General features: G+C 31.9%; 1 protein-coding gene and 1 pseudogene across 1 annotated transcript; one reads left to right on the top strand and one right to left on the bottom strand.

The window, feature by feature from the left end:
* Positions 1-1704: 1704 nt before the first annotated feature.
* Positions 1705-3036, bottom strand: LOC145033530 (zinc finger CCCH domain-containing protein 2 pseudogene; annotated as a pseudogene).
* A 17776-nt stretch (positions 3037-20812) lies between these two features.
* On the top strand, positions 20813-22844 carry LOC145035127 (nicotianamine aminotransferase 1-like). Its single transcript, XM_078983720.1, has 6 exons — positions 20813-21232; positions 21373-21712; positions 21793-22011; positions 22086-22301; positions 22369-22462; positions 22559-22844. The coding sequence occupies exons 1-6, from the start codon at positions 20970-20972 to the stop codon at positions 22675-22677; spliced, it is 1251 nt and encodes a 416-aa protein (XP_078839846.1). The 5' UTR covers positions 20813-20969; the 3' UTR covers positions 22678-22844.
* Positions 22845-24499: the final 1655 nt, after the last annotated feature.

Here is a 24499-nt window from a genome sequence, read left to right as displayed (position 1 = left end):
CCAAGCAAGTGAGAGAAATTAGAAATCGTGTTCAGATTGAAATTCTCCATTGTTGTACGGGTTTCGAAGAAAGAGAATTTTGGATTAAAAATGAGATTTAAGATGGAAATCAATGAGAAAATGATCAAAAATCAATCGATCTAACACACAGAGTGCATAATCAATTCAAAACAATCAATTGAAACCAATTTTCTAATGTATGACTAAAACTATAAAATGTATGTCTAAAACTATAAATATTACTATTTGTTCTTACAAATTTTAAAACTACATATGTATGCCTAAAACTATAAAGTTTACATCTATATCCAAACAAATATTATAATTATGATTAAACCAAATGAATCTTTAAAAACTTTAACCCTTCAACCTAATTTTTTAAAGCTTTCTAGGAATATATATATATATATATATATATATATATATATATATATATATATATATATATATATATATATTCAAAATGTAAAAACATGTTAATAAAATGGACAAAAGTCATAAAACTATATTATATAATAAAAAAATAAGTTTAAAAAAAACAAAATTTTATGATGTCAATATTGTTTCAGATTATTGATGTTATTAACTTCATTAAGCAAACAATAACATAATCTTTATCTAATCGACTTGATAACTATTTTTGTAGTCGGCATACCCTTTTTAATTACGTAATAGATTAGCAAAAAAAAAATAACAAATAATCTTATTCAACCAGACTTGATTTTATGTCATTCTTATGATACATATTTTTTGTGTTGAAACATAGCTATTGGTGGGTAAAAATGAAAAAAGACATAGATATGTTTAAAAAATAGATCAATAAATAAATATATAATTTTGTTTTCTTTTATCTCACAGTATCACTTGAAGTCAATAGTAATCGGCTTCAAATGCTCGTAATGTAAATGGAATGGCTATAAATGTCATATTGTGATGTTTATATACTAAGAATGTGGATGTACGTATTTGAATTCTGTAAAGTTTAATAAACTGTTATATTCTTATCATTATCATATTTTTCATACGACTTTATATAGCCATTTTTTAACTTTAAGAAAATTCTAACTGTTTTTTTGTCCACCATTTCATCTAAAAAGTTCAATCAAATACGCCTTTTTTCCATTAACATGATATTCTACGTACTATAATTAAATCTAATCCATCAAATACCAACAACGTAACTATTTCTATTATAATTAAATTTAATCCATTAAATACCAATTAAATAGTTCAATCGATTAAATATATTCGACCCCTTTTATTATGTTATGAAACTAGTATTAAATTATGAAACTATGGATTGTATCTTCTAAACTATTAAATTAAACTATGGATTGTATCTTCCATTGAACTATGGATTGTGATTATTGATTGTATCTTCTATTAAACTATGGATAAGGATTGTGATTATTGGTTGTATCTTCTATTAAACTATGGATTGTGATACTCTAATGGACCTTAGAATTGTCGGATGAATGCTTACTCACATGTACAAGTCATACACGTCCATTAACCCTATGGAAAAATAACATATCCAACAAATTAAATTAAATGAAAAATAGTTTGTGGAACAAATTTAACCGAGACGCATGTAAAAAATAACTAATTACTACAGATTTGAGTTGTAAGAAAAATAACTTATGGAGCAAATCCAACTAAGACTCCGAGACACACCTCTTATGGGATCTTTATGTAAAACTCCAACTTTATTTCTTGCATTCGTAATTAAACAACTAACTGATTAGATTTATTTCACATCAAAAACCAACAATACACATAATATTCATAATCATAAAAGCAAAATAATAACTTCAAATAATCCGCCACTTCTTCCTCTCATAATTTACACCACCCATCAATCTGATTCGTCTATGTCAGAAGATCATTCACCCATCCAAGATCTGGACCATTTACGGGGCTGTCATTGTAAACATTCTGGCTTGAACTGCTGCTCCTCGAGAATGAAGTCGGAGTTGAATCAGACAAATCATAAACACCACCACACCCGTTGTTGAAGCACTCATCTACCCACTGCGAGTTCATATTCATATTCTCCTCCACAGTCATGGCCTCCATAGATCTCATCAGTTCAGTTAGCGACTGATTGCTGATCAGCTCATTCATCGACTCATTCTGCATACAACTGTTGTTTCCAAATTGGGTCATCCCCAACGACTCGGCTCTAGCTAGCCTGTCTGCAAATCGGGAAATAGGGGAGAACCCTGCTCCGGATCTGGCCGGAGAGAAGGGCGGAGAAGCAGGTGGCGAAATGGAAAGGCTGTCGATATCAATGTTCAAAGTGGAGGTTGGCGAATTGATGTGATGGACACTTGAAAGGCACCGACAATGGGCACAACAATGACACGTCTCCGAATGATGCTTTTTCACTGGAGCCGTCGTCTCCGGTGGCACCACACGGAGCTGACGCGGGGTGTGAGCGAAAAAGCAGATCTTGCGCTGGCAGTTCTTCCCGTCTTTGCACGCTTCAGTTCGGTAGCGAGAAGGATGTAGCCAACACTCAAAAACTCCATGAGCAAACTCACACGAATCACCACGGCTACAGCTCCCACGACGGAAGTCTGCACAGACTGTACCCAAGTAATTATACCGACGAGGACACCTCCGGCGAGCCTTTTCGCCGGGATGAGCGAAGGGACAGTCGGTCCAATCATGAGATCGGCTACGGGTACACTTGCGAACCTTGAACTCATAAATACGGAAATGATCAGCAGAGTAGGGATCGGCATCTTCATCAGAATCCACACCGGAGTTGTAAGGCAAGAATTTCTTGAAGAGTGTTTCCTCGGGAAGAACCCTGGGAGATTCATTCTGCTGTTGATGATACATGCTGTCTATGAGGGCCTCCTGCGAGGAGGCGGAGGCACGGCGGCTGAGGAGCTTGCGGGGTGGGATATCGATGTCCCTGAGTGACTTTTTGCTGGCAAGATAGATTTGGTGGGAAGGATGGAATCTGTGTTGTTCAAGGCATCCACTTGCCATGACCTCTTCTGTGTTTTGCATGTGTGAAAGAGAGAATTAGGGTTTGAGTGAAGAAGATGAATGGAAGGAGATGGATATTTATAGTGACAGAAAAAAAGGAGATGACGAGGACGAGGTGGGTGTGCGTGGCCAAATGGTGTAAAAGGAACGCATGCAGAGGGGAGTATGTGGCAGCTCGATAGAGAGGGTATTGCATGCAAAACCAAAACACACAAACTCTAATTTTGGTTTTGGGTTAAAGTGGTTTGGTTGTTTTGTTTTTATTGTCGTCACCTTTTTATTTATTATGGTTCATGTATCGTGGTCTCGTTTTTGTATTCATGTATCGTGGTCTCGTTTTTGTATTCTTCCCATTGCATAAATGTCCAAACAAAAATATTACTCTATCTGTAAAATTTTAAGTGTTTTTATCTTACTTTTGGTAAAAGAAGTAATAATATATTTAGAGTATTATAGATGTAAGGAATAAGTAAATGTTGTCTTTTAGCATATGTTCAAACGATCAACGTAAACAAATAAATCGCAGTCTAGAACATATACAAAGTGAAATGGATGAAAATACTGAGTAATGATTTTGACTATAAAATTATCAAATGCCGGGTTTAATAAAAATTGTAATTATTTTCATTCTTGTTGTTTTTGGAAATTTAGGCAAACCTTATTTAAGTACTTAGAAGCTAGAGGAGAAAGAAGGTTATGAAAAAAATAAAATGAAAAAAAGACTACAACACAAATCACACTACAAAAAATCAACCGGGCCGGTCCAAAGATATATGGGGTCCGGAAAAAAAAAATCACTCAAAGACAAATATAATAATTATTAAAAAAAATATCATTTTCTCTTTACTATATACGTGTTCAATTAACAATAATAAGCAAACCAAATTCTTTATCTTTTGAGTTAATTTGAATTTTAACAAACTTTAGATCCTAAAAATCATTTAAATAATATATATATATATATATATATATATATATATATATATATATATATATATATATATATATATATACATCCCATAAATTTTGGGCCCCCTGGAAACGTAAGCCCTAGGCGGTTGTCCACCGTCTGGATCGACCCTGAAATCAACACATTATCGGTAACGCCTTTAACGGCAACAATGACTTTTATCGATGACACAACACTTTGTCGCCACTAAAAGCTTTTATCGCCAATAAAGGTGTCGCCGGTAATATCTTGTTAACTGAATACGTGTTATCCCCTTCTGGTAAACCCCAATCGTCCGACCGAGTATTTAATCCAACAGCTAGGCCTCGTTTTCGCACAAACCCAATACCGTCGACAAAAAGTCGCCGCTAAAGATCGAAAAAAAAAAAAAAGACACTGCATAAGTTCTCTCATTAGTTATCGGCGCTATTGGTTATTGTTGCCGCTAAAGATTTTAAGTGTCGCCGCTACTGATTGTCAGTCACTAAAGATTGACGCAGATAACACTTCCTCTTTCTACTTTCAGCTTTCATTTGTGTGCATTTTTTTCCTTTTTCCTCCGACGACTTTCGCTCAATCGGCCTTTCCCAAAGGCTAAGACATATCGGCGACATCTTTAGGCCATTGGAAATTCCCCACTTCGACATCTCTGACGATTCCATTGTGACATTAATTTAGGCACTGGTGCTGTCGATTTGCTCCGATGTTCATGTTTTTCTTCCTCATTTCTCATTTTCCTTCTCTTTACCGTTGATTTTCAGTTGTACTTGTGATTAGTTGCAAAAATATTGTTTCAACATATATTTTTCCTCCACAGTCACCGAGGCTACCGTCGGGTGTGTTGCTGTCACCAGCGATGATTACAATCACCACTGCACCAGTTGTTGATTTCTAGTCACTACAGGTTCTATTCATTGTGATTTTGGAGATTAATTGCAAAATTTATGTGTATTTGATATATGTATTTCGATTTGGTGTATATATGTGAAAATGTGTATTTGGTGTATGTGTAACGCCCCGTTCTTAAATATCTATTCATGGGCTCCCGAGATCAAGAGTAAAAGCGTTTCGGTCTTTTATGGGCAATGGGTTTTATTCGAGAAGGTTTCGGATTGGTGTATGTTGATAGAAGCATAGGGCTTCTCGCCACCTTTGTGTGGATGTAAAGTTCATCGGAAACGGGCTTAGAATAGAGGAGTTACGGCATTTCGAAGATATTATCGATTATAGCCCTTAATGGGAAAAGTGGATAAGGAAGGCCAAGTATGAAGAATGGTACACACTGGGTACGCCCAGCGTAGGCTGGGTTACGCCCAGCGTAATTGGGTAAATGAAAGCGGGTTTGTGGGGGCGTACGCCCAACGTACTGGATGTACGCCCAGCGTACGTCCAGAGTCTTTAAACCTTAATTTGAGGGTAAGCCACTATATAAGGAACATAATGGCTCGAACCTTAGCCTCATTATTAGTCTCCCCAACCTCATAGAAACCCTAGAACGCCTCTCCCTTCCTTTTTGTGAGATCTTGACCTTGGGAAGCTCATTTTGGAAGTTTAAGCTTAGAAGAGAAAAGGAGGGAGTTGTCAAAGAAGGACTTGGGAAGTTGGAGCTTTTAGATCTGGAATAACATCATCTTCTGGAGCCCTTTTGAGGTATAAATCCTCTTGCTTGGCAATCATATTGTGTAGATTTATGTGTTCTGAAGTTTTGACATCATTCTTGTCCTAAAAACCCCATCTTGATGCATGTCTCGAGTTGGCTGAGAATAGTTGTCCTTTTAGACCTTAGGAGAGGTCTTGAATAAGAAAGATAAGGTCCCAAGGGCTTTGGTTGTCTCATATGTGATATAGATTGGTCTAAATGGATTAAGACCTTGGATTAAGAACCTTATGGACGTCCCAGATAATAAAGTTTGAGACTTTACGAATCCTAGACATATTTGGCCTAAGGATCTGAAGTTTGGGCTTAAGAGCTTAAACCATTAAGAAGTTACATGAACTTGTTGAGCAGCGAAGTTACGCCCCGCGTGACAAGGGAGTACGCCCAACGTAGCGCGTCAGTGCCCCGATCCAAAATTGTGAAGCATCATTGCACGCCCAATGTACCAAGAAGGGTACACCTAGCGTACCCCTTCTGTTGCATTTTAATTTTGGGCCTTGCTTGTTTGGGTTGTTATTGGGCTAATAAGTTTGGGCCTTGATTGAATAGTATGAATGGAGTATTTTGGGCCCAATTATTATCAAGGACCATGGATCTAGGCCCGATTGTAGAGGTGGGCCCAATTTAGTAAATTGGGCCAATATTGGGCTTTGTATGAGAATTTGACTTTGGCCTTGGCCCAATAAGGGGACATATGTTTAACATAATGATTATTTTTGCTATGTTGGCTAGTTCGGGATTTTCGGTGAGTCGGTGATTCGGGAGTCTGCTTTTCAAGATCAGAGTTTCGACAATTGCGAGGTGAGTTATCCTCACTATATCAACAAGGTCTAAGGCACCAAGGTCGGCCCTTCATCGGATTGTAATCCGGGTATTGTTGTTATGTTGTTGCCTTGTTATGTTTGCATCCTAATAGTTAGGATGGTATATGTTAGAGACCTGGTTAAGGTCGGTATCCTGGTATATAGGATGATGCTATGCTAGTGACCGGTTAGGTCGGTATCCTGTTTAGAGTATGTTATGTTATATTATATGCTAGATCGGTTTGATTAGATGTGAAATGTTATATGATTGTATGTTTATGTGCACATGGTTGTTGACTGGGGTTGGGTTGAGGTGGGTCCTGTTTTGTGCTGTAGGCCAACATACCCAGGGCGGACCGGTTATTTCGAAGGCCCAGCGAGCGGTCCAGATAGGCTGTAGTCCCCACGAGGGCGGACCGGACGTGCCGAGGCTCGGAGAGTGGATCGGGCCGACTGAAGGCCCGATGCGGGCGGACCAGTCATACTGTAGACTCAGAGAGTGGACCAAGTGGGTTGAAGGCCCGGTCCGGGCGGACCAACCACAATGAAGACTCGAGGGATATGGCTAGACTCGAAGGGTGGACCCGGTGGACCGAAGGTCCGGTGCGGCGGACCAGTCACACAGTAGACCCGAAGTGCATGGTTGTTCTGTTCGGTTATGATATGTTATGCGTGGTATATGTGGTTGGTATTTTGGGGGTATCTCACTAAGCTTTCGGGCTTACAGTTGTGGTTTAATGTTTTTCAGGTACTTCAGGAGACCGTGGCAAGGAGAAGGCGTGATCGTACCGCTCCTCATGTTTATGTTTTATGTTATGGTTCTGGGGATACTCTGATAATAAATGTATTGAAAACCTTTTTGTAATAACTTAATGAATTGGGATGTTTTTGAAAAGTTTAAATTGGCTTGAATTTTTTTAGAGTGTTACAGTATGTATATGTGTATAATATATATTTGAATGTATGTGTATTTTATGTATATGTGGTATATGTGTGCATTTGATATATGTATGTGAATTTGGTTACATATTGGTGCATTTAATGTCGTTACGTATCGGTTTTTTTGCACCAAAAAACATTGATCTAAAAAAAATGAAAAATGTTATTATCCGCGACACTATTATTGGTGACAGAAGGACTTACCGGGGACAAGGTTATTAGTGGCGACATAGGGTATTACCGCGACAAGAGCATTAACGGCGACAAATATCTTTACCGAAAACATTTTAAGTAATAGTGATAGAGCAGTATCGACGACTTTTTAACGGCGACGTGTCGCCGCTATTGCCTTTACCGACGACCTTTCTAGCCTTGACCGGTGATTTTTGTCGTTGCTAATTACTTTTTTTCTTGTAGTGTCAGTACATGTATCAAAGCATCTCTCTCTCTCTCTCTCTCTCTCTCTCTCTCTCTCTCTCTCTCTCTCTCTCTCTCTCTCTCTCTCTCTCTCTCTCTCTCTCTCTCTCTCTCGACGTTCATCGCTGAGAGATCAAGAGAGAAATCGTATTTGGATGCACCGCTGCAACTAAAGCATTGATTGATGCTCTCATTCAGGTTAAACTTGATGCCGACGATAAATCGCCAGTATAGGTTTAATGAATACTACGTCGTTTGATTATCTAACAAATAAAAAAAATTAAAAACTTATTTGTGTTGACGTCATGCCGTCAGGACAAAGTTTCACACGGATAGCCACATTGTATTTCGATGACATGTTGTTGAAATTGCTCCCGAAAAAACAATGTTATTTCTATTTTCTACACCACTTAATATAATTAAATAGAAATGATAATTTACGCAACCTATACCGACGACATGTCGTTGATATAGGCTTTCAAAAACCGCATAAATTACTATTCCTTCCATCCAAATATATGGCAACGACAAATCGCCGTCACAGGTTTGCAAGTCAAATTAAGTAGGTAAACCCTATCTCGACGAGAAGTTGTCAACATAGCATTGTTTGTCCCGGTGTCGTCGGCATAGATGTTGTCGTCATACATTCTTATAGTGACGCAAGGTTGGTTGAAGTGGATGAGATGGTTGTTGGTGGTAACTAATGTGGCATCTATTGTTGGTGGTAGGCATTATCTCCATTAGCAACAAAGTCCATAGTCATGCAAGAACGACAAATTTTTTCTTGTCGTCTTTCTGCTCTGTATCCGCAACACCACACTATGATGGAGACAATAACATGACATGATATGGAAGACATCAAAGTTCTCAAAATCGCGATCTTGATCGTAGGATCGTACGATCATAAGTATGTAAACTGAGCCAGATCATATATATAGATTTTATCTGGGGTAAAATCATAGGATCGTAGAATCGGGATCCAATCCGATCCCACCCTCCTTGATTTTTTTTTTTTGAAAAAAATTAAAAAGATAAACAAAAATTATAAAAAATTGAATTTACCACTGTATGGCTTCTATCCTTTACCGGTTTATTGTTTATACATACATACATATATATATATATATATATATATATATATAAAAGTTTTTTATAGGTTTTGAACGGAAAACTGAATATTAAATATATTTTTCATGTTTTAAACTTATAAGTTAAAATTATGTTTTTTTCATGGAATCTTCGGATCTAATGTTGTTGCGGAGACAGTACCGGCGCGTACGTGTGTTCAACCACCCCCAACTTGTCTAAAGCACACTATATATAGTCTATACAATATAAATCATTTAAAAACCATTTCCATTTGAAAAAGAAAATGAAACTAATAGTTTTTTGAAGAGTAGGCCATGAAAATAGGAAATTAATTCATTTAATTTAGAAAATCTGTTAAAAGAAAACAAAATCCAATCAATTTCAACCTCTTAAATCTATCACAAAAATTCGAAATCCTAGCCAAAAGTTCTTAAAATAATTAAATAAATTCAATAATTAAAGAAATTCAATCATAAGAGGTTTTACAAGTTCATAGATCTTTTAAAAAAAATCATAACCTAGAAAAAATTACCACCAATCACTTTTTCATGATTCATGTCTATTGTTCCATCGTCTAAGACTCACTGTCTGAGAATTGTCACATGCATGCTTTGATCTGATCCCTAAATCTTTCAGATTTTGTCCTCTCCTTCTCTAATCGGTTGCCATTCTCCGTCGCCACTCGCCGTCATCGATGGCCACCTCTGCTGCACGGCTTATTCTTTCCTCTTTTGTGCAGCGTATTCTCTTAACAACTCACTTTGAGTTGCTCTCAAACTCCCCAATGTCCATAACATTAGTAATGTCATATGCCGCTAAATTATTAGATTGTCCTCTTATAGATATACTTCTTTTTATTTGTTTTCTAAAAAAATTCTTGCACCTAGATATATCCTTCACCTCAACTGACTTTATGAATTGATGTGCTTTATTAGCATGAAATTGTCATTTCAAATTAATTGTAATTCTTTTTACTTGTGTATTTAACCCAGTGTTGTAAAAATCGGTCTAGGCGACTGTTTGATCGGGGATTAATCGTTAGGCGGTCTTCAATCGAATAGGATTAAGGCTAATTGGTAAGCTTAATCGGTTTTGGTCAAAGGGGGTCAAAGTCGGAACTAGATGGTTCTAATCGGTCCTAGGCAGCCTAATCGGCCAAATTTTCAAAATTTCAAAATTTTAAATATTAAACCAAAATTTTCAAAATTTCAAAAGTTTATAGTATTTCAATTTTCAACTAATATATAAAAAAAGAAAAAATTAAAAAATTAAATTTTAAATTTTTTCTCCAAAATTTTCAAAATTTAGATGTTTTAAAATATACAAATACCCAAATTTACTTCTTTTTTCTTAAGATATATTAAAATTTGAATAATTTTTCTTGTTAATTGGATGATAAATGTTGTGCTAGTTAAACTTATTATTAAACTTTTATGCTTATTTATTTATATTCTTACGATTAAAGTTAGATTTATAAATTTTTGAATAATTTTCTTAATAATTAATGGTCCCCGATTAATCCCTAGACCCAAGTTCACCGACTAGCAAACGTCTAACGTTTTCTGCAACATTGATTTAACCTAAAAGCTTTTTAATTTTACAAATATTTATTAGCCAAATTGTTTGGTAGTTAGCCATCTATTTATAAATGTTTGTTTAGTTTATGTGTGTGTTAATTGTTTAACTTTTTGTTACATTATGCAAGATTTCTAATGATAATTTAGGAATTGTTTTGATACAATTGAAGATTTGTGAAGACCAGTATAAAACATGAATCAACTCCAAAAATTGCAAGGATCTCTCCAAAAATAAAATTAAGAAAGCTAATTGCACCCCCCCCCCCCCCCCTCAATCTAAAATCTTGGCTCCACCCCTAATCTGATGTCCATCTTAAACCCAAAAAACAATCGATCCCTCATGTTAACAACCTTGGAAGACATTGAAAGATAATTAAGGTGGAGCGCCACATTGGCACCATGCCACCTACCCATTCAGCCTAAAAGGTTGGGACTTAAAGTATTCATGTTGTTGATACTATATTAAAAAAAAAAAAAAAAAAAAAAAAAAAAAAAAAAAAAAAAAAAAAAGACCAACCGGGTTTTATCAACCAAGGAGGGTCCACAAAATGTTTCTAGAAAAAAAATGACATTTTAAATCGTTCTTCCCAAAGGACATATGATCTAAAAGATCTTTCATATGGTGTTGTGACATCCTCATTTTCATGGTTAGAAAAGACCGATTTGTTTATGCTTTATTTTCAAATCATACTAACTTTCTAAAGAAAAGTGTTGCAGAATTTGTTCCCAGAAAGACATGATAAATATGTTATCAAAGCATTTTTGAAGAAATGTATTTGATTCATTTTAAAACTTTGGGATGTCATCGTCAATACAGAAACATAAGCATAAACAGAACTTACATTCGTTTACACTAGTGATCTACATCTCTTTAATCTCTCGGTGTAGCGTAGCTTTATATCGACACCTATGATACAAATAACCTAAGTGGGTCGGGTTGCGAAAGTTGGTGAGTACATAGGGTTTTCAACCAACAATAATATAGTTATTATGTTTAAACATCAAAACATCAACCCAATTACCCATCCCCATTATCTTTTTTACTCTTAAGGATCTACCCTAAGAATCAACTACTCTTTATTCATTCATTCCTTAGGATCGTCCTAAGGAATAGGCAAAAAGTCCATTGTCGTCAGGGTTTATACAACAGGCACCAAATCCATAGTTGTCAGGGTTCATCCAACGGGCGCTAAGTCCATATCTCTCATTTATCGACAATATTATTTGCGAGAGTCCACCCGCAATACATGTCAATGGGTTTTTATAGTACACCGGGTGAACATATCATTCACAATACCTACATATTGTGTGCGTGCTAGTGTTCAATCGAACCGTCTAGAATAGTCTTTGGTTGTCATCCATTCTCTACTAGATGACGGGGCCAACACTTGGGTAAAGGCTTCTATCATTTTCACCTCTCACCCTCATCTCATGTTTTATATCACCTTTCATCTCATCCTCCAACTCATCTTTCATCACACACCAGCTATTTCATCTACCCATGTTCTACCCAACATATTTGTAGATATGAAATACATATACAATTTAGATTTGAAGAAAAAGTTTAGATCTGAAAAGAAAATACATATACGGATCCAATCTGAAGAAAAAGTTTAGATCTGAAAAACGAGGTTTAAATCTTTCATCCAATATGGATCTCGCGTTATAAAAACATATACAATTTAGATATGAAAAACAAAGTTTAAATCTTTCATCCAACATAGATCTCAAGTAAACAGATAATATGCACACATAGAATGTAAATTATATAAAATACTTCATATCTATGTATAAGATGAAAGTAAATATGCACTCACTTAATAAAGTCCGTTAAAAATTCATAGCATTGTCATCCGACGTTCGTTTTCGTCTGTCTTTATATCGTTGAGCTCCTATTAATGAGACCTTCAATTCTCATTTAGGTTTCATCAATTAAAAATCGATAAATCTAAAATTAGATTTTCAGGCTGTGTATTGCTAAGCTAAATTTTAGAAAAATCATAACTTTCTCATAGGAAGTAAGATTTGGACGTTCTCTATATGCACGATTTTGGTTTAACGTCTACTACGACTTTTATTTAGACCGCTAAGGCTAAAAAAAATTCATCAAAAATTCATTTTTTACGTTACACGGTGCCGTGCCGGTTTAGCCGTAAAATTTCGACAAGTCAAAATTCTTCTTATAACTCAGATTTCAACATTTATATGTACGGAACCCTTGTGACATATTCTATAACCTGGATAAGATTATTTATTCTAAATCATCTTCTATCAAAAAGTCATTTTTAACATTTATTATCTCTAAATTGACTAGTCCGAATCGTGGACGTTACACTGAAACTCAAGGTTGACTACCATTTTCTTTTAGATGGAAGTATTAGTATAAACTAAATCCATCTGATGAATGGTTTAATCTCAGGTACTCTTTCTCTATCTTCCTCATGCTCGTTTCGATTTTCTTATTCAATACAAGCAGAATGCACAATTGGCACTTTATTGAAAGAATTTAGGGCTCTATGACTTACCAATAGCACCCCATGTATATCCCACATAACTTCATATAGTTGATAAATTAGGACAAGATTTTTAATTTTAGGTTATATATATATATATATATATATATATATATATATATATATATATATATATATATATATATATATGTTCAGGTTCATTTGATACCATTCTAATTTTGTGAGACCGTGAGACCAAATATAAAAATAATTTTAAAATGCAAAATAAATGGAAAAATCCAAAAATTCTTTTTTTAAATATTATTTTCGGAACTTCAATTAACTAAAAAAATCTTTTTTTTTTTTTTGAAAAATACATGAAATATTCTAATAGAATATTACACTGACATATTTTAAAAAATAATTTTAAAATGCAAAATAAATAAAAAAAATCTAAAAATTCATTTTTTAAATATTATTTTAGGAACTTGAATTAACTAAAAAAAATAAGCAAAAATAAAAAAAATCCATTTTTTTGAAAAATACGTGAAATATTCTAATAGAATATTTCACTGTACATATTCTAAAAAATAATTTTAAAATGCAAAATAAATAGTAAAATCCAAAAATTCTTTTTTAAATATTATTTTCGAAACTTGAATTTACTAAAAAAAATTAAAAAATGCGTCTCACGGTCTCACAAAATTAGATCGTCTCACATGAACCTAACTATATATATATATATATATATATATATATATATATATATATATATATATATATATATATATATATATATATATATATATATATATGTATGAGAAAAAAGATACATGATTTGACAAAAATCTCAACTTTATGTGCTGATTTTTGAGATTTTCTATCTTCTTTTTATCAAGTTTCAGTGGGGGATCGGAAATTTACTTTCGTTTCAGTTCTCAACTCTAAATCTAGCCAATAGTGCATTTTTAAATTTTTTTTAGTAAATTCAAGTTCCGAAAATAATATTTAAAAAAGAATTTTTGGATTTTACTATTTATTTTGCATTTTAAAATTATTTTTTAAAATATGTACAGTGAAATATTCTATTAGAATATTTCACGTATTTTTCAAAAAATGGAATTTTTTTATTTTTGTTTATTTTTTTAGTTAATTCAAGTTCCGAAAATAATATTTAAAACATGAATTTTTAGATTTTTTTTATTTATTTTGCATTTTAAAAGTCCGTTAAAAATTCATAACATTGTCATCCGACGTTCGTTTTTGTCTTTCTTTATATCGTTGAGCTCCTATTAATGAGACCTTCAATTCTCATTTAGGTTTCGTCAATTAAAAATCGATAAATCTAAAATTAGATTTTCAGGTTGTGTATTACTAAGCTAAATCTTAGAAAAATCATAACTTTCTCATAGGAAGTAAGATTTGGACGTTCTCTATATGCACGATTTTAGTTTAACGTCTACTACGACTTTTATTTAGACCGCTAAGGCTAAAAAAAATTCATCAAAAATTCATTTTTTACGTTACACGGTGCCGTGCCGGTTTAGCCGTAAAATTTCGACAAGTCAAAATTCTTCTTATAACTCAGATTTCAGCATTTATATGTACGGAACCCTTGTGACATATTCTATAACCTGGATAAGATTATTTATTCTAAATCATCTTCTATCAAAAAGTCATTTTTAACGTTTATTATCTCTAAATTGACTAGTCCGAATCGGCGGGCGTTACACTGAAACTCAAGGTTGACTACCATTTTCTTTGAGATGGAAGTATTAGTATAAACTAAATCCATCCGATGAATGGTTTAATCTCAGGTACTCTTTCTCTATCTTCCTCATGCTCGTTTCGATTTTCTTATTCAATACAAGCCGAATGCACAATTGGCACTTTATTGAAAGAATTTAGGGCTCTATGACTTACCAATAGCACCCCATGTATATCCCGCATTACTTCATATAGTTGATAAATTAGGACAAGATTTTTAATTTTAGGTTATATATATATATATATATATATATATATATATATATATGTTCAGGTTCATTTGACATCATTCTAATTTTGTGAGACCGTGAGATCAAATTTAAAAATAATTTTAAAATGCAAAATAAATGGAAAAATCCAAAAATTCTTTTTTTAAATATTATTTTTAGAACTTCAATTAACTAAAAAAATCTCTTTTTTTTTTTGAAAAATACATGAAATATTCTAATAGAATATTACACTGACATATTCTAAAAAATAATTTTAAAATGCAAAATAAATAAAAAAATCTAAAAATTCATTTTTTAAATATTATTTTTGGAACTTGAATTAACTAAAAAAATAAACAAAAATAAAAAAAATTCCATTTTTTTGAAAAATACGTGAAATATTCTAATAGAATATTTCACTGTACATATTCTAAAAAATAATTTTAAAATGCAAAATAAATAGTAAAATCCAAAAATTCTTTTTTAAATATTATTTTCGGAACTTGAATTTACTAAAAAAAATTTAAAAAATGCGTCTCACGGTCTCACAAAATTAGATCGTCTCACATGAACCTAACCATATATATATATATATATATATATATATATATATATATATATATATATATATATATATATATATATATATATATATATATATATATATATATATATGAGAAAAAAGATACATGATTGAAAAAAATCTCAACTTTATGTGCTGATTTTTGAGATTTTCTATCTTCTTTTTATCATGTTTCAGTGGGGGATCGGAAATTTACTTTCGTTTCAATTCTCAACTCTAAATCTAGCCAACAGTGTATAATTATCGAATGACCTGTTGAATCTCTTGCAAATGAATGTTACATAAGTCCATTACGGTGATGATATATACTGTAATCTAGTAATCTTTGTTTTTTTTGGTTTGCTAACTTAACAGTATTATTTGTTAAAAGTTACTCAACTCATCAAATGAATCTACAAACTTTGGGTAAGGTACTAATCTTAGAAAAAAATCAATTTGAAAATTAGCCAACTCATGTCAAAGCTCTTGTGGTTTTAAATGGTGATTGTGTTTCTAAATATTATGGATAAAGTAACTATTTTTTAAGGTTTGTGAGAAATGAAGTTGGTCTTTTTAGCATAATAATATTTGGTATTGTTAAAACATCTAATTGATCTTCATGTCACCTATGAAGTACTTAAAAGTGTCATCTCAACTAGTTGTCGCCTATTGTGCTTTTCTTATGATAGTACATTATATATATTGCAGGCTCTGATGAACAGAAGTTTTTAGAAGCTTCAATGTCGATTTATGTATATGGGAACTCTATAATGAGAGAGAAATAGTATGACCAAGTGAATAACTAATGATTTTATTCTTTCTTTATACTTAGTTTTCTATTGACATACACATACAACTTCATATAAGATGAGGCTTTTCTATAGGTGTGGGATGTAGTAACGGGGAAAAGCAATATACATTCTAGGTCATGAAGTACATGTTTAATATGTATGTACACTATTCACCAAAAATATTCACCTATAAGAATTACTTTATCCTTTTTTGTTCATTAAAGAACGCTTACTAAAAGATTTTGGACTTTTCTTTGGTTAGATCTTAAATATTGTTGGTGTATCAATAGTTTATTGGCGCAACATGTAATTTTAGGTGGCCAAAATCCTAGATTATGATACATATTATTGATAAAGCAGATGATATGGTCATACTTAATCGTATTAGTACCTTGTTCATCTCATGTTATCTCTTCTACAATCTTCTTTAATTTATTTGTTATACATCCTACTTTCACTATTTTCTATTTTAGTATTATACTTTGAAATGTATTGTTATAATTAGTCAAACAAGCATGTGATTTTCTCTAAAATGATATAGAATTTTTGTTATTCTTAAAGCTTGAGGCTTCTATGCATCAAAGATTAGACCAGAAGCTCTCATGTTTTTTCTTAGAAAGACCTATTTTTTATTTTTTAACTTCTGTTTTTTTAATTGATTTTACTTCATTTTTTTCCCCTTATTAAAGCAATTTACTTTGAAAGTACAATGGTTTAATTAGAAAACATCATTAAAAAAGGGAAAAAAAAGTCAATAATTATATAGTAGAAACTAACAATAACTTTAAATGGTCCATATTTAATTTCAGCTCGATGTTCCTAACCTCCTTCAGTGACATCCTACAATGAGATTCCGATTTAGCACCATAAAACAACAAAAAGGGGGCTAAAATAAAATTGGAAGCAGGAGCCAACTTTAATTGATTAAAATGCACCTAATTGTTGATTTTTTTTCCATCTGGTGTCCATTTTCCATATCCAAAATGTTGTTTTGCAGCATGAAAAAGGGATAATGACTTAAAAAGGTAATGAAGTTCCAAAAATGTACAAAAAATACCATTATTTTAATTTTAGTATTCAAAATACCATTAAAGTATATTTTTTATACACAAAATACCAATGAAGTACACATGTGTTCAAATAATACCTTGTGGGTAACCTACAATAGCCGGTAAAATAGTATTTTGTGTACAAAAAAAAAACAATGGTCTTTTTTGTACATTTTTGAAACTTCGTTACCTTTTTAAGTTATTTTTCCTTCTTTGAATGTAATGGAAATTTAGCTATTTTTTATAAAGAACCCTCCACTTCACTTCGGTCACTACTGTTGTTCATCGCCACCCTCCACCACCATGGCAAAACCCTTTTTCTTATTCTTCCTCCTAATCATCTGCCTACTTTCATCAACGCCGGAATCTCACCGGCCACCTCCGTTTCTCGGCAAATCCCCACAGCTTCTCAAAACCCAAAAATTCTTATTCAGCCGAAGTACATTTACGAGACACGATACTTTGATCAGATTCTTGATCTTCCCGATTTGAAGAAAAATTTATCAGCCGAAGCATCACCTGTAATCTTGTTCGGCTGATCATACGGTGGAAGTAAGATCTTTTCCAACAATTTCAATAAAAATTAAACAAGCACTTGCTGATTACGCTCATCTCATCCCATTTACCTGAAGTACCTGGTTATCATAATGTTTTAGTTGAGCACATGTGTATTTTGTTGGTATTCTGTGTACAAATAATAACATTAATGGTATTTTTTGTACTAAAAAAACAACAATGGTATTTTTTGAACATTTAAAAACCAGATAACCTACAATAGTCGGTAAAATGGTATTTTGTGTACAAAAAAAACAACAATGGTCTTTTTTGTACACTTTTGAAACTTCGTTACCTTTTTAAATCATTATCCCCATGAAAAAACCATCAAAGTTTTAACACGTGTTTGTTAAGTAGTTGGCAACCCATAAAAGCTCTTTATAGAAACTTACTTTATATTCTTTTTAGCAGCCAAAATGCTAAAGAATAGCATCTCCAATTGGTGCCTTATAAACCAAAAATGAGTAGTAAAATACTTTCAACTGCCATTTAAAGAAGTCAAACATCAACAATGCAACCGAGTGTTGATTGCTTAGGATGTTATATTTATAGCATGGTTAAGATTTAAAATGCCCGTATGCCATATCTATCACTGTAGTCATTTCAAATGAAGTATTCCAAGTTAGTGTACACCCCTCTTATTAGTTGGTTAAAATTACAAATTTTTGATGTTCAATGTATTTGTGATAATAAAAAAAAACGTATACTTTTATTTAATAATTTTAAAAGAAAATATAATATATAAACATGACATGAAGGGTGTCTTTCAAAAATATAAATCTAAATACTCAAATCGATATTTGTTTTTTAGTTGTAATATTGAAAATAGGATGTTATGTTCTTGAACCGACTCCACCTACAAATTAACAAATAATTCAATATTGACTTTTGGTTCCACAATATTGTTTATTTTATTCTGTGGATACAATAAAATAAATAAATTTCTTAAACCTAATTATATTTTTTTTATGCACTGTTATTGACATAATGTGGATAAAAAACATAATAATAACTAGAAAGGTTATCCCCGCTACGCGGGGCCAGAAGCTTTCAATATTGTTTCCGAATCGATAAATATGACAGACGTAGAAAGTGCAATGATGAAAAGCCCGGAGTTTGCCCCGGACCGTTTTTTTCATGTTTTTATGAAAAAATGTAAAAGTTTTAACTGCAAGGATCAGAAGTTTCAAAACGGTTAAAGAATTAAAGGGGTAGGAATTAACAAATTTTTAGAAAAGTGATCAAAATTATCAAACCATTAAAGTTTTGTAGCCAAACTTTAAATATTAAAAGGTTCCTAAAAAGTGTAAAAATATAGATTGTAAGAACCAAAAATATCAAAATAGGTAAAGAATAAGGAACAAAGTGCAGGGACTATTTTTATCAAAAAAATATTCAGTTTACTATTCCTAAGCTTCATATCTTTAGTGTGTATATATATATATATATATATATATATATATATATATATATATATATATATATATATATATATATATATATATATATATATATATATAAAATAAAGTTATGTTTGTTTTGTCTATACAAATACATTTTGTTTATATAAATAGATTTTTTCTACTTGTGGTAAATTAATTACAATCTTCTAATCTTACATCTAGATTTAAAAAAAAAAAAAATCAAATTTTAAGCATAAATCTTATCCTAAATTTACCATTATCATTAATTTACGACATCATCTTACATACTATTTCAAGAAACATTTTTTTTTTTTTTTTTTGCACATCTGCTATATTTTATAATTTGTTTGTTAATTATGAATTAAATAAAAATATTTATTTTTTCTAATTATTTTAAATATTATTTATACATAACCATTATAAAATACTAACCATGATTTTCACATGTTATAATCTAATACTCCCTACATCCAAATATTATTGTCTATAAACAAAAAAACACACGGATTAAGAGAAACAATAATTACCATTAACTTTATTTAATAAAATGATAGTTTTATCCTTACTTTGCATTTAATATTCCATTAAATGCTTGGTTGGTTAAGTAGTAATAATATATTATTTTGGTAAAAAATATTATTTATTTTTAGATGTGGACTATTAATTTGAGAAAAAACCAAAAAGAAAAGATGAACTATAATTTTGGGACGGAAGGAATTACTTAATACTTCCTCCATTTCAAAATTATAATGCATCTTTTCTTTTTGGTTTGTCTCAAAATAATAATCTATTTCTAAAAATAAATAATATTTTTTTATCAAAATATTATCTCATTATTACTTAACAAACCAAACATTTAATGGAACATAAAATACAATGTAAGAACAAAACTATCATTTTATTGTATAAAATTAATTATAATTAATGTCTCCTTGATGTATATCTATTTTTTTATATGTGGATAATAATTTTCCTTAATCTATATCTGTTTTCTATATCTATATGTGGACAATAGTTTTGGAACAGAATTAGTATAATTTATCATAACTTGTAGTGCACAACATGAATATACTATTATTTTGTGGCTCTCTTTACTCGGATTCCGTGGTTGGGTTGCAAAATTTTGAGTAACGCCGGATCGGCAACTTGGACTTGAAAACTCTCTATGAAAAAATGGATAAAAATTTTGGATGATTAAAAAAACACAATTCCAAAAATTTAGCAACTATAGTCCAAAAAAATATAATAACTTTTAATAGCGGTAAAGAAAAAAAATCAAGCAATCTTAGACAGCCAAACTAAATATACAAACCCGTTTTTTCGACGGCAAAAATAAACCTATTGTTATGCGATTATTTTGATAAAAAAAAAATAATAATAATAAATTTTATAACTTTATAAAACTTAAAAACAATTAATGAAATAATCGCAAAACTAAAAATTAAACGAGCAGATATCATTTAATCTAAAGTAAAATAACGATTTGATAGGAATATATTGATATTTGTGTATCAGTGAGTGTTAATTTTTGTAATTATCCAAAATAAATTTACACTATAAATTAATTAATACTTTTAGATTGCCGAGAAGGTGAGACACAGGTGGTAAGAAAATAAACCGAAGTCGAAAAGCATCGCATCGCATCGCATGAATTTCAATCGGAATATATGAATACATAATCCACCAATAATTGATCCTTAAGTTACGTGCTTCAACTTCTTTCAGAAGATGGCAATGAAAGAGTGGAAATTCAGAGAGAATAGCAAATTGAAGACTGCATCAGCGTTTTCAATCAAACTTGTTCTTGATGATGTCAAGACAAACGTAAACCCAAGTGATGAAAGGCCCATTATACCTCTCGGCCATGGAGATCCTTCGTCATTTCCATGCTTCCGCACGACTCAAGTAGCAGAAGATGCAGTAGTCGATGCTCTCCGCTCTGCTAACTTCAACGGCTATGCACCCAAAGGCGGAGTTCTTCAAGCAAGAAGGTATTAATTAGTGCTATCCCTTTCGTCCTACCTTAATTCAAAATCGAAATCGATACCAAATCTGCATTCAAATGTTTGTTCTCCGGGAAATTTGACCTATGAATCGCCGATTTATTGAATGTTTTGATTAAAATTAACAGGTCCATAGCCGAGTTCCTTTCTCGCAACCTCCCTTATAAACTATCTCCGGATGATGTTTATGTAACACTCGGTGCTAAACAAGCAATTGAAGTAGTATTATCTTCACTGAGAAAACCAGGCGCAAATATTCTTCTTCCTAAACCTGGCTACCCAGCTTACGAAGCTCTAGCCATTCTTAATCAGATTGAAGTCCGCCATTTTGACCTTGTTCAAGAAAAAGGATGGGAGGTCGACTTGAATGGACTTGAAACAATGGCAGATGATAAAACTGTTGCCATGGTCATTATCAATCCCGGGAACCCTTGTGGCAATATATTCTCACATCATCATCTACAAAAGGTGTGTGTTTGTGTTTGTGTTTGTTTTTCTTCTATCTATTTCTTTCTTATCATATTTTGAATTATTTACTTTTTTTAAAGATCGCTGAGACTGCAAGAAGGCTGGGAATATTAGTGATATCAGATGAAGCTTATGCACATTTGATTTTTGGAAGTAAGCCATTTGTGCCAATGGGGGTTTTTGGGTCTGTTGTTCCTGTTTTAACCCTTGGATCTTTATCAAAGAGGTGGTTAATTCCTGGATGGAGGCTTGGTTGGATAGCAAGAAACGATCCTGATGGTGTTTTTAAAGAATATGGGGTATTTTTTTTTTTTTTTTAATAGAATACATAAATTAGTTATACATGTTTAATATATTTGTACTTTTCCTTCAGTTTATTGAGTGCATAAAGAGGTCTCTTAATACAAATTCAGAAGCTGCAACATTCATACAGGCTGCTGTTCCTCAAATTCTTGAAAAGACAAGTGATGATTTTTTTGTGAAGACTATTGACATACTGAGGAAAGACGCTGAGATGTGTTATGAATGTTTGAAAGAGATTTCATGTTTTACATGTTTACAAAGGCCTCAAGGGTCTCTCTTTCTGATGGTATATACAAATTGTCTAACTTTTTTATAGTTAAAATGTTTAATCTTTTTAGACGTTATTGCTTCAGGTGAAGTTAGACTTGTCAAAGTTAGAAGGGATAAAAGATGATATGGAGTTTTGTTCGAAACTTGCTAAAGAGGAGTCTGTTATCCTTCTGCCTGGTGATTATAATTTATTTTGGTTGATTTTTGTTTATGTTGAAAACTTGAAGTGCCTTTTTTTTTTTTATGAGTATTTTTTTTTTTAATGTTTTGCAGGTTTTGTGTTGAGAATGAAGAATTGGGTGCGTGTAACGTTTGCTATTGAGCCATCTGCTCTTGAAGATGGGCTTGAAAGGATTAAAGCATTTTGCCTGAGGCATACAAACAAGAAATAGAGATTTTATGTTATCATAGTCCAAACAAAATACATGGGTGTATTATAAATAATAAAAATTAGTGATATGAAGGATGGGGCTATCTTGGTCATTTAAAATTATTTTTAACCCATTTGACATGAATCTTCAAACATGGCTTTTAAATTATTCTTAACCTTTTCCTTTTATCCGAAATTGTGCTGAGTTATGTGATGGCTGGTATGGATATGAGCTCCTGGATGACGACAGGAAAGAAATCCTATCGTTCTCATCCCATATGATTTTTTCAAAATAATTAAAATACATAAACATTTTTTTTTAGAAGTGAAAAAAAAAAGAGGATAATTTTTTTTTAAACTACTTTTACTTGAAAATTACATAGACGTAGCGGGTAAACATTTAAAATTTATTTAAAATAAATAAAACTGTTTTTAATTAACATTTTATTAAAAAATTAAACTACTACAAATGATAAGCAAAATACTTAAGGATAACTAGAATTCTAAAACGACAATTAAAATCCTAAAACAATGTGACCGTTACAACTCAAATTTGATAGTCGCTATGTCAAATTGTCGAATATATTTGCTTCCAAAAAGAATTATCATTCTCACTTGTTGTAGGATGATAACTAAGATATAATAGTCGATCAAAAAAATAAAAAATTTAATCCTTTTTTTATTATTTATTTGTTAAAGCTAGAATCCATTTGGAATGGAACCGACTAAATTTGAATAAAAATATGTTAAGTTTTAATGGTATTTGAGAGAGTCGGGTTTGATTTTTGAAAAGTTAAGAAAGACGAAGTATTATCAGAATTGTGAAGTATATACAATTATACGTTGCCAATGATAATACAATCTAAACAAAAAAAAATCTCCTATTCTAATATACGATCTCAAAAATAAAACTTGAAAAAGAAACAAAGCCTTGATTTGAATTTAGGGAATTGAAACCAACTAAAGACGTCTATGCCAATTCCTCTACACTACTCTCATAAACTAAATTAAATACATGTTTTATATAATTAGATACTAATGTTACAAAATCTCACATCGGTGCGACACGATTATATAAATGACTATATATGTTGTAGCTTCATTTTTCTCCAAAATAGCTCTTTTGGAGAGTAATCAAGGATTGTTCATATATATTACATGGTAGGGATGTCAGAAATCGAGAAGTAGTACAAAGAGAATGATTAGAAATCATATCTCAGACGATATCTAGAATGGAGGAATATATGATCCCTTATCTAAGGACACACGTATCTGATATGATCAGAGTTGACAGCGGCTTTGGAAAGCTACGATTGCAGATCAGGATCTGAAGTCATACGCAGAATAGTTGTTAGACTTATCCAAGTGGGAGACTGTTGGATTAGTGTCTAAGTCCATAACTATTTTGGTATGTACTTGACCCGATGGTGCATGGTCCTTTTGGGTTGCCTTCACCAAAGCAACTTGATTGGAGAAATGAATAAAGAGAGAGAGGATAATATGATTTATTAATATGTTATAAGAATAATATATTAAAGGAGAAATCATATTTGTTTAATTAATATTGGTCAATAATTAATTAAGAATTAGTTTTGTGATCAAATGTAATTAATTAAACTAGAGGGGCTGAATTGTAATTATGTGATAGTTACAAAATAAGGTAAGGATTATCTTATATATATGGTGAACGAATTTGAGGTGTAAATCCCTTAGAATTCGAGTATGATAAGGATTCAAGGATTATCTTATTGGTTGCTTAATGGATAATCAACTAGATAAGGATAATGACTGAAACCCTATCTCTACACCTATATAAACACCCCTAGGGCCATGAATTCGTGTAT

The sequence above is a fragment of the Lactuca saligna genome, chromosome 3 (assembly GCF_052625555.1).
Source record: "Lactuca saligna cultivar CGN05327 chromosome 3, ASM5262555v1, whole genome shotgun sequence".
NCBI lineage: Eukaryota > Viridiplantae > Streptophyta > Magnoliopsida > Asterales > Asteraceae > Lactuca > Lactuca saligna.
This window is presented reverse-complemented; position numbering and strand designations above follow the sequence as displayed.

Coding starts and splice junctions, on each gene's coding strand:
- LOC145035127 (XM_078983720.1), top strand. CDS start 20,970: ATGGCAATGAAAGAGTGGAAATTCAGAGAGAATAGCAAATTGAAGACT. Junction 22,302..22,368: donor AAGGGTCTCTCTTTCTGATG/GTATATACAAAT, acceptor TTATTGCTTCAG/GTGAAGTTAGACTTGTCAAA. Junction 22,463..22,558: donor GTCTGTTATCCTTCTGCCTG/GTGATTATAATT, acceptor AATGTTTTGCAG/GTTTTGTGTTGAGAATGAAG.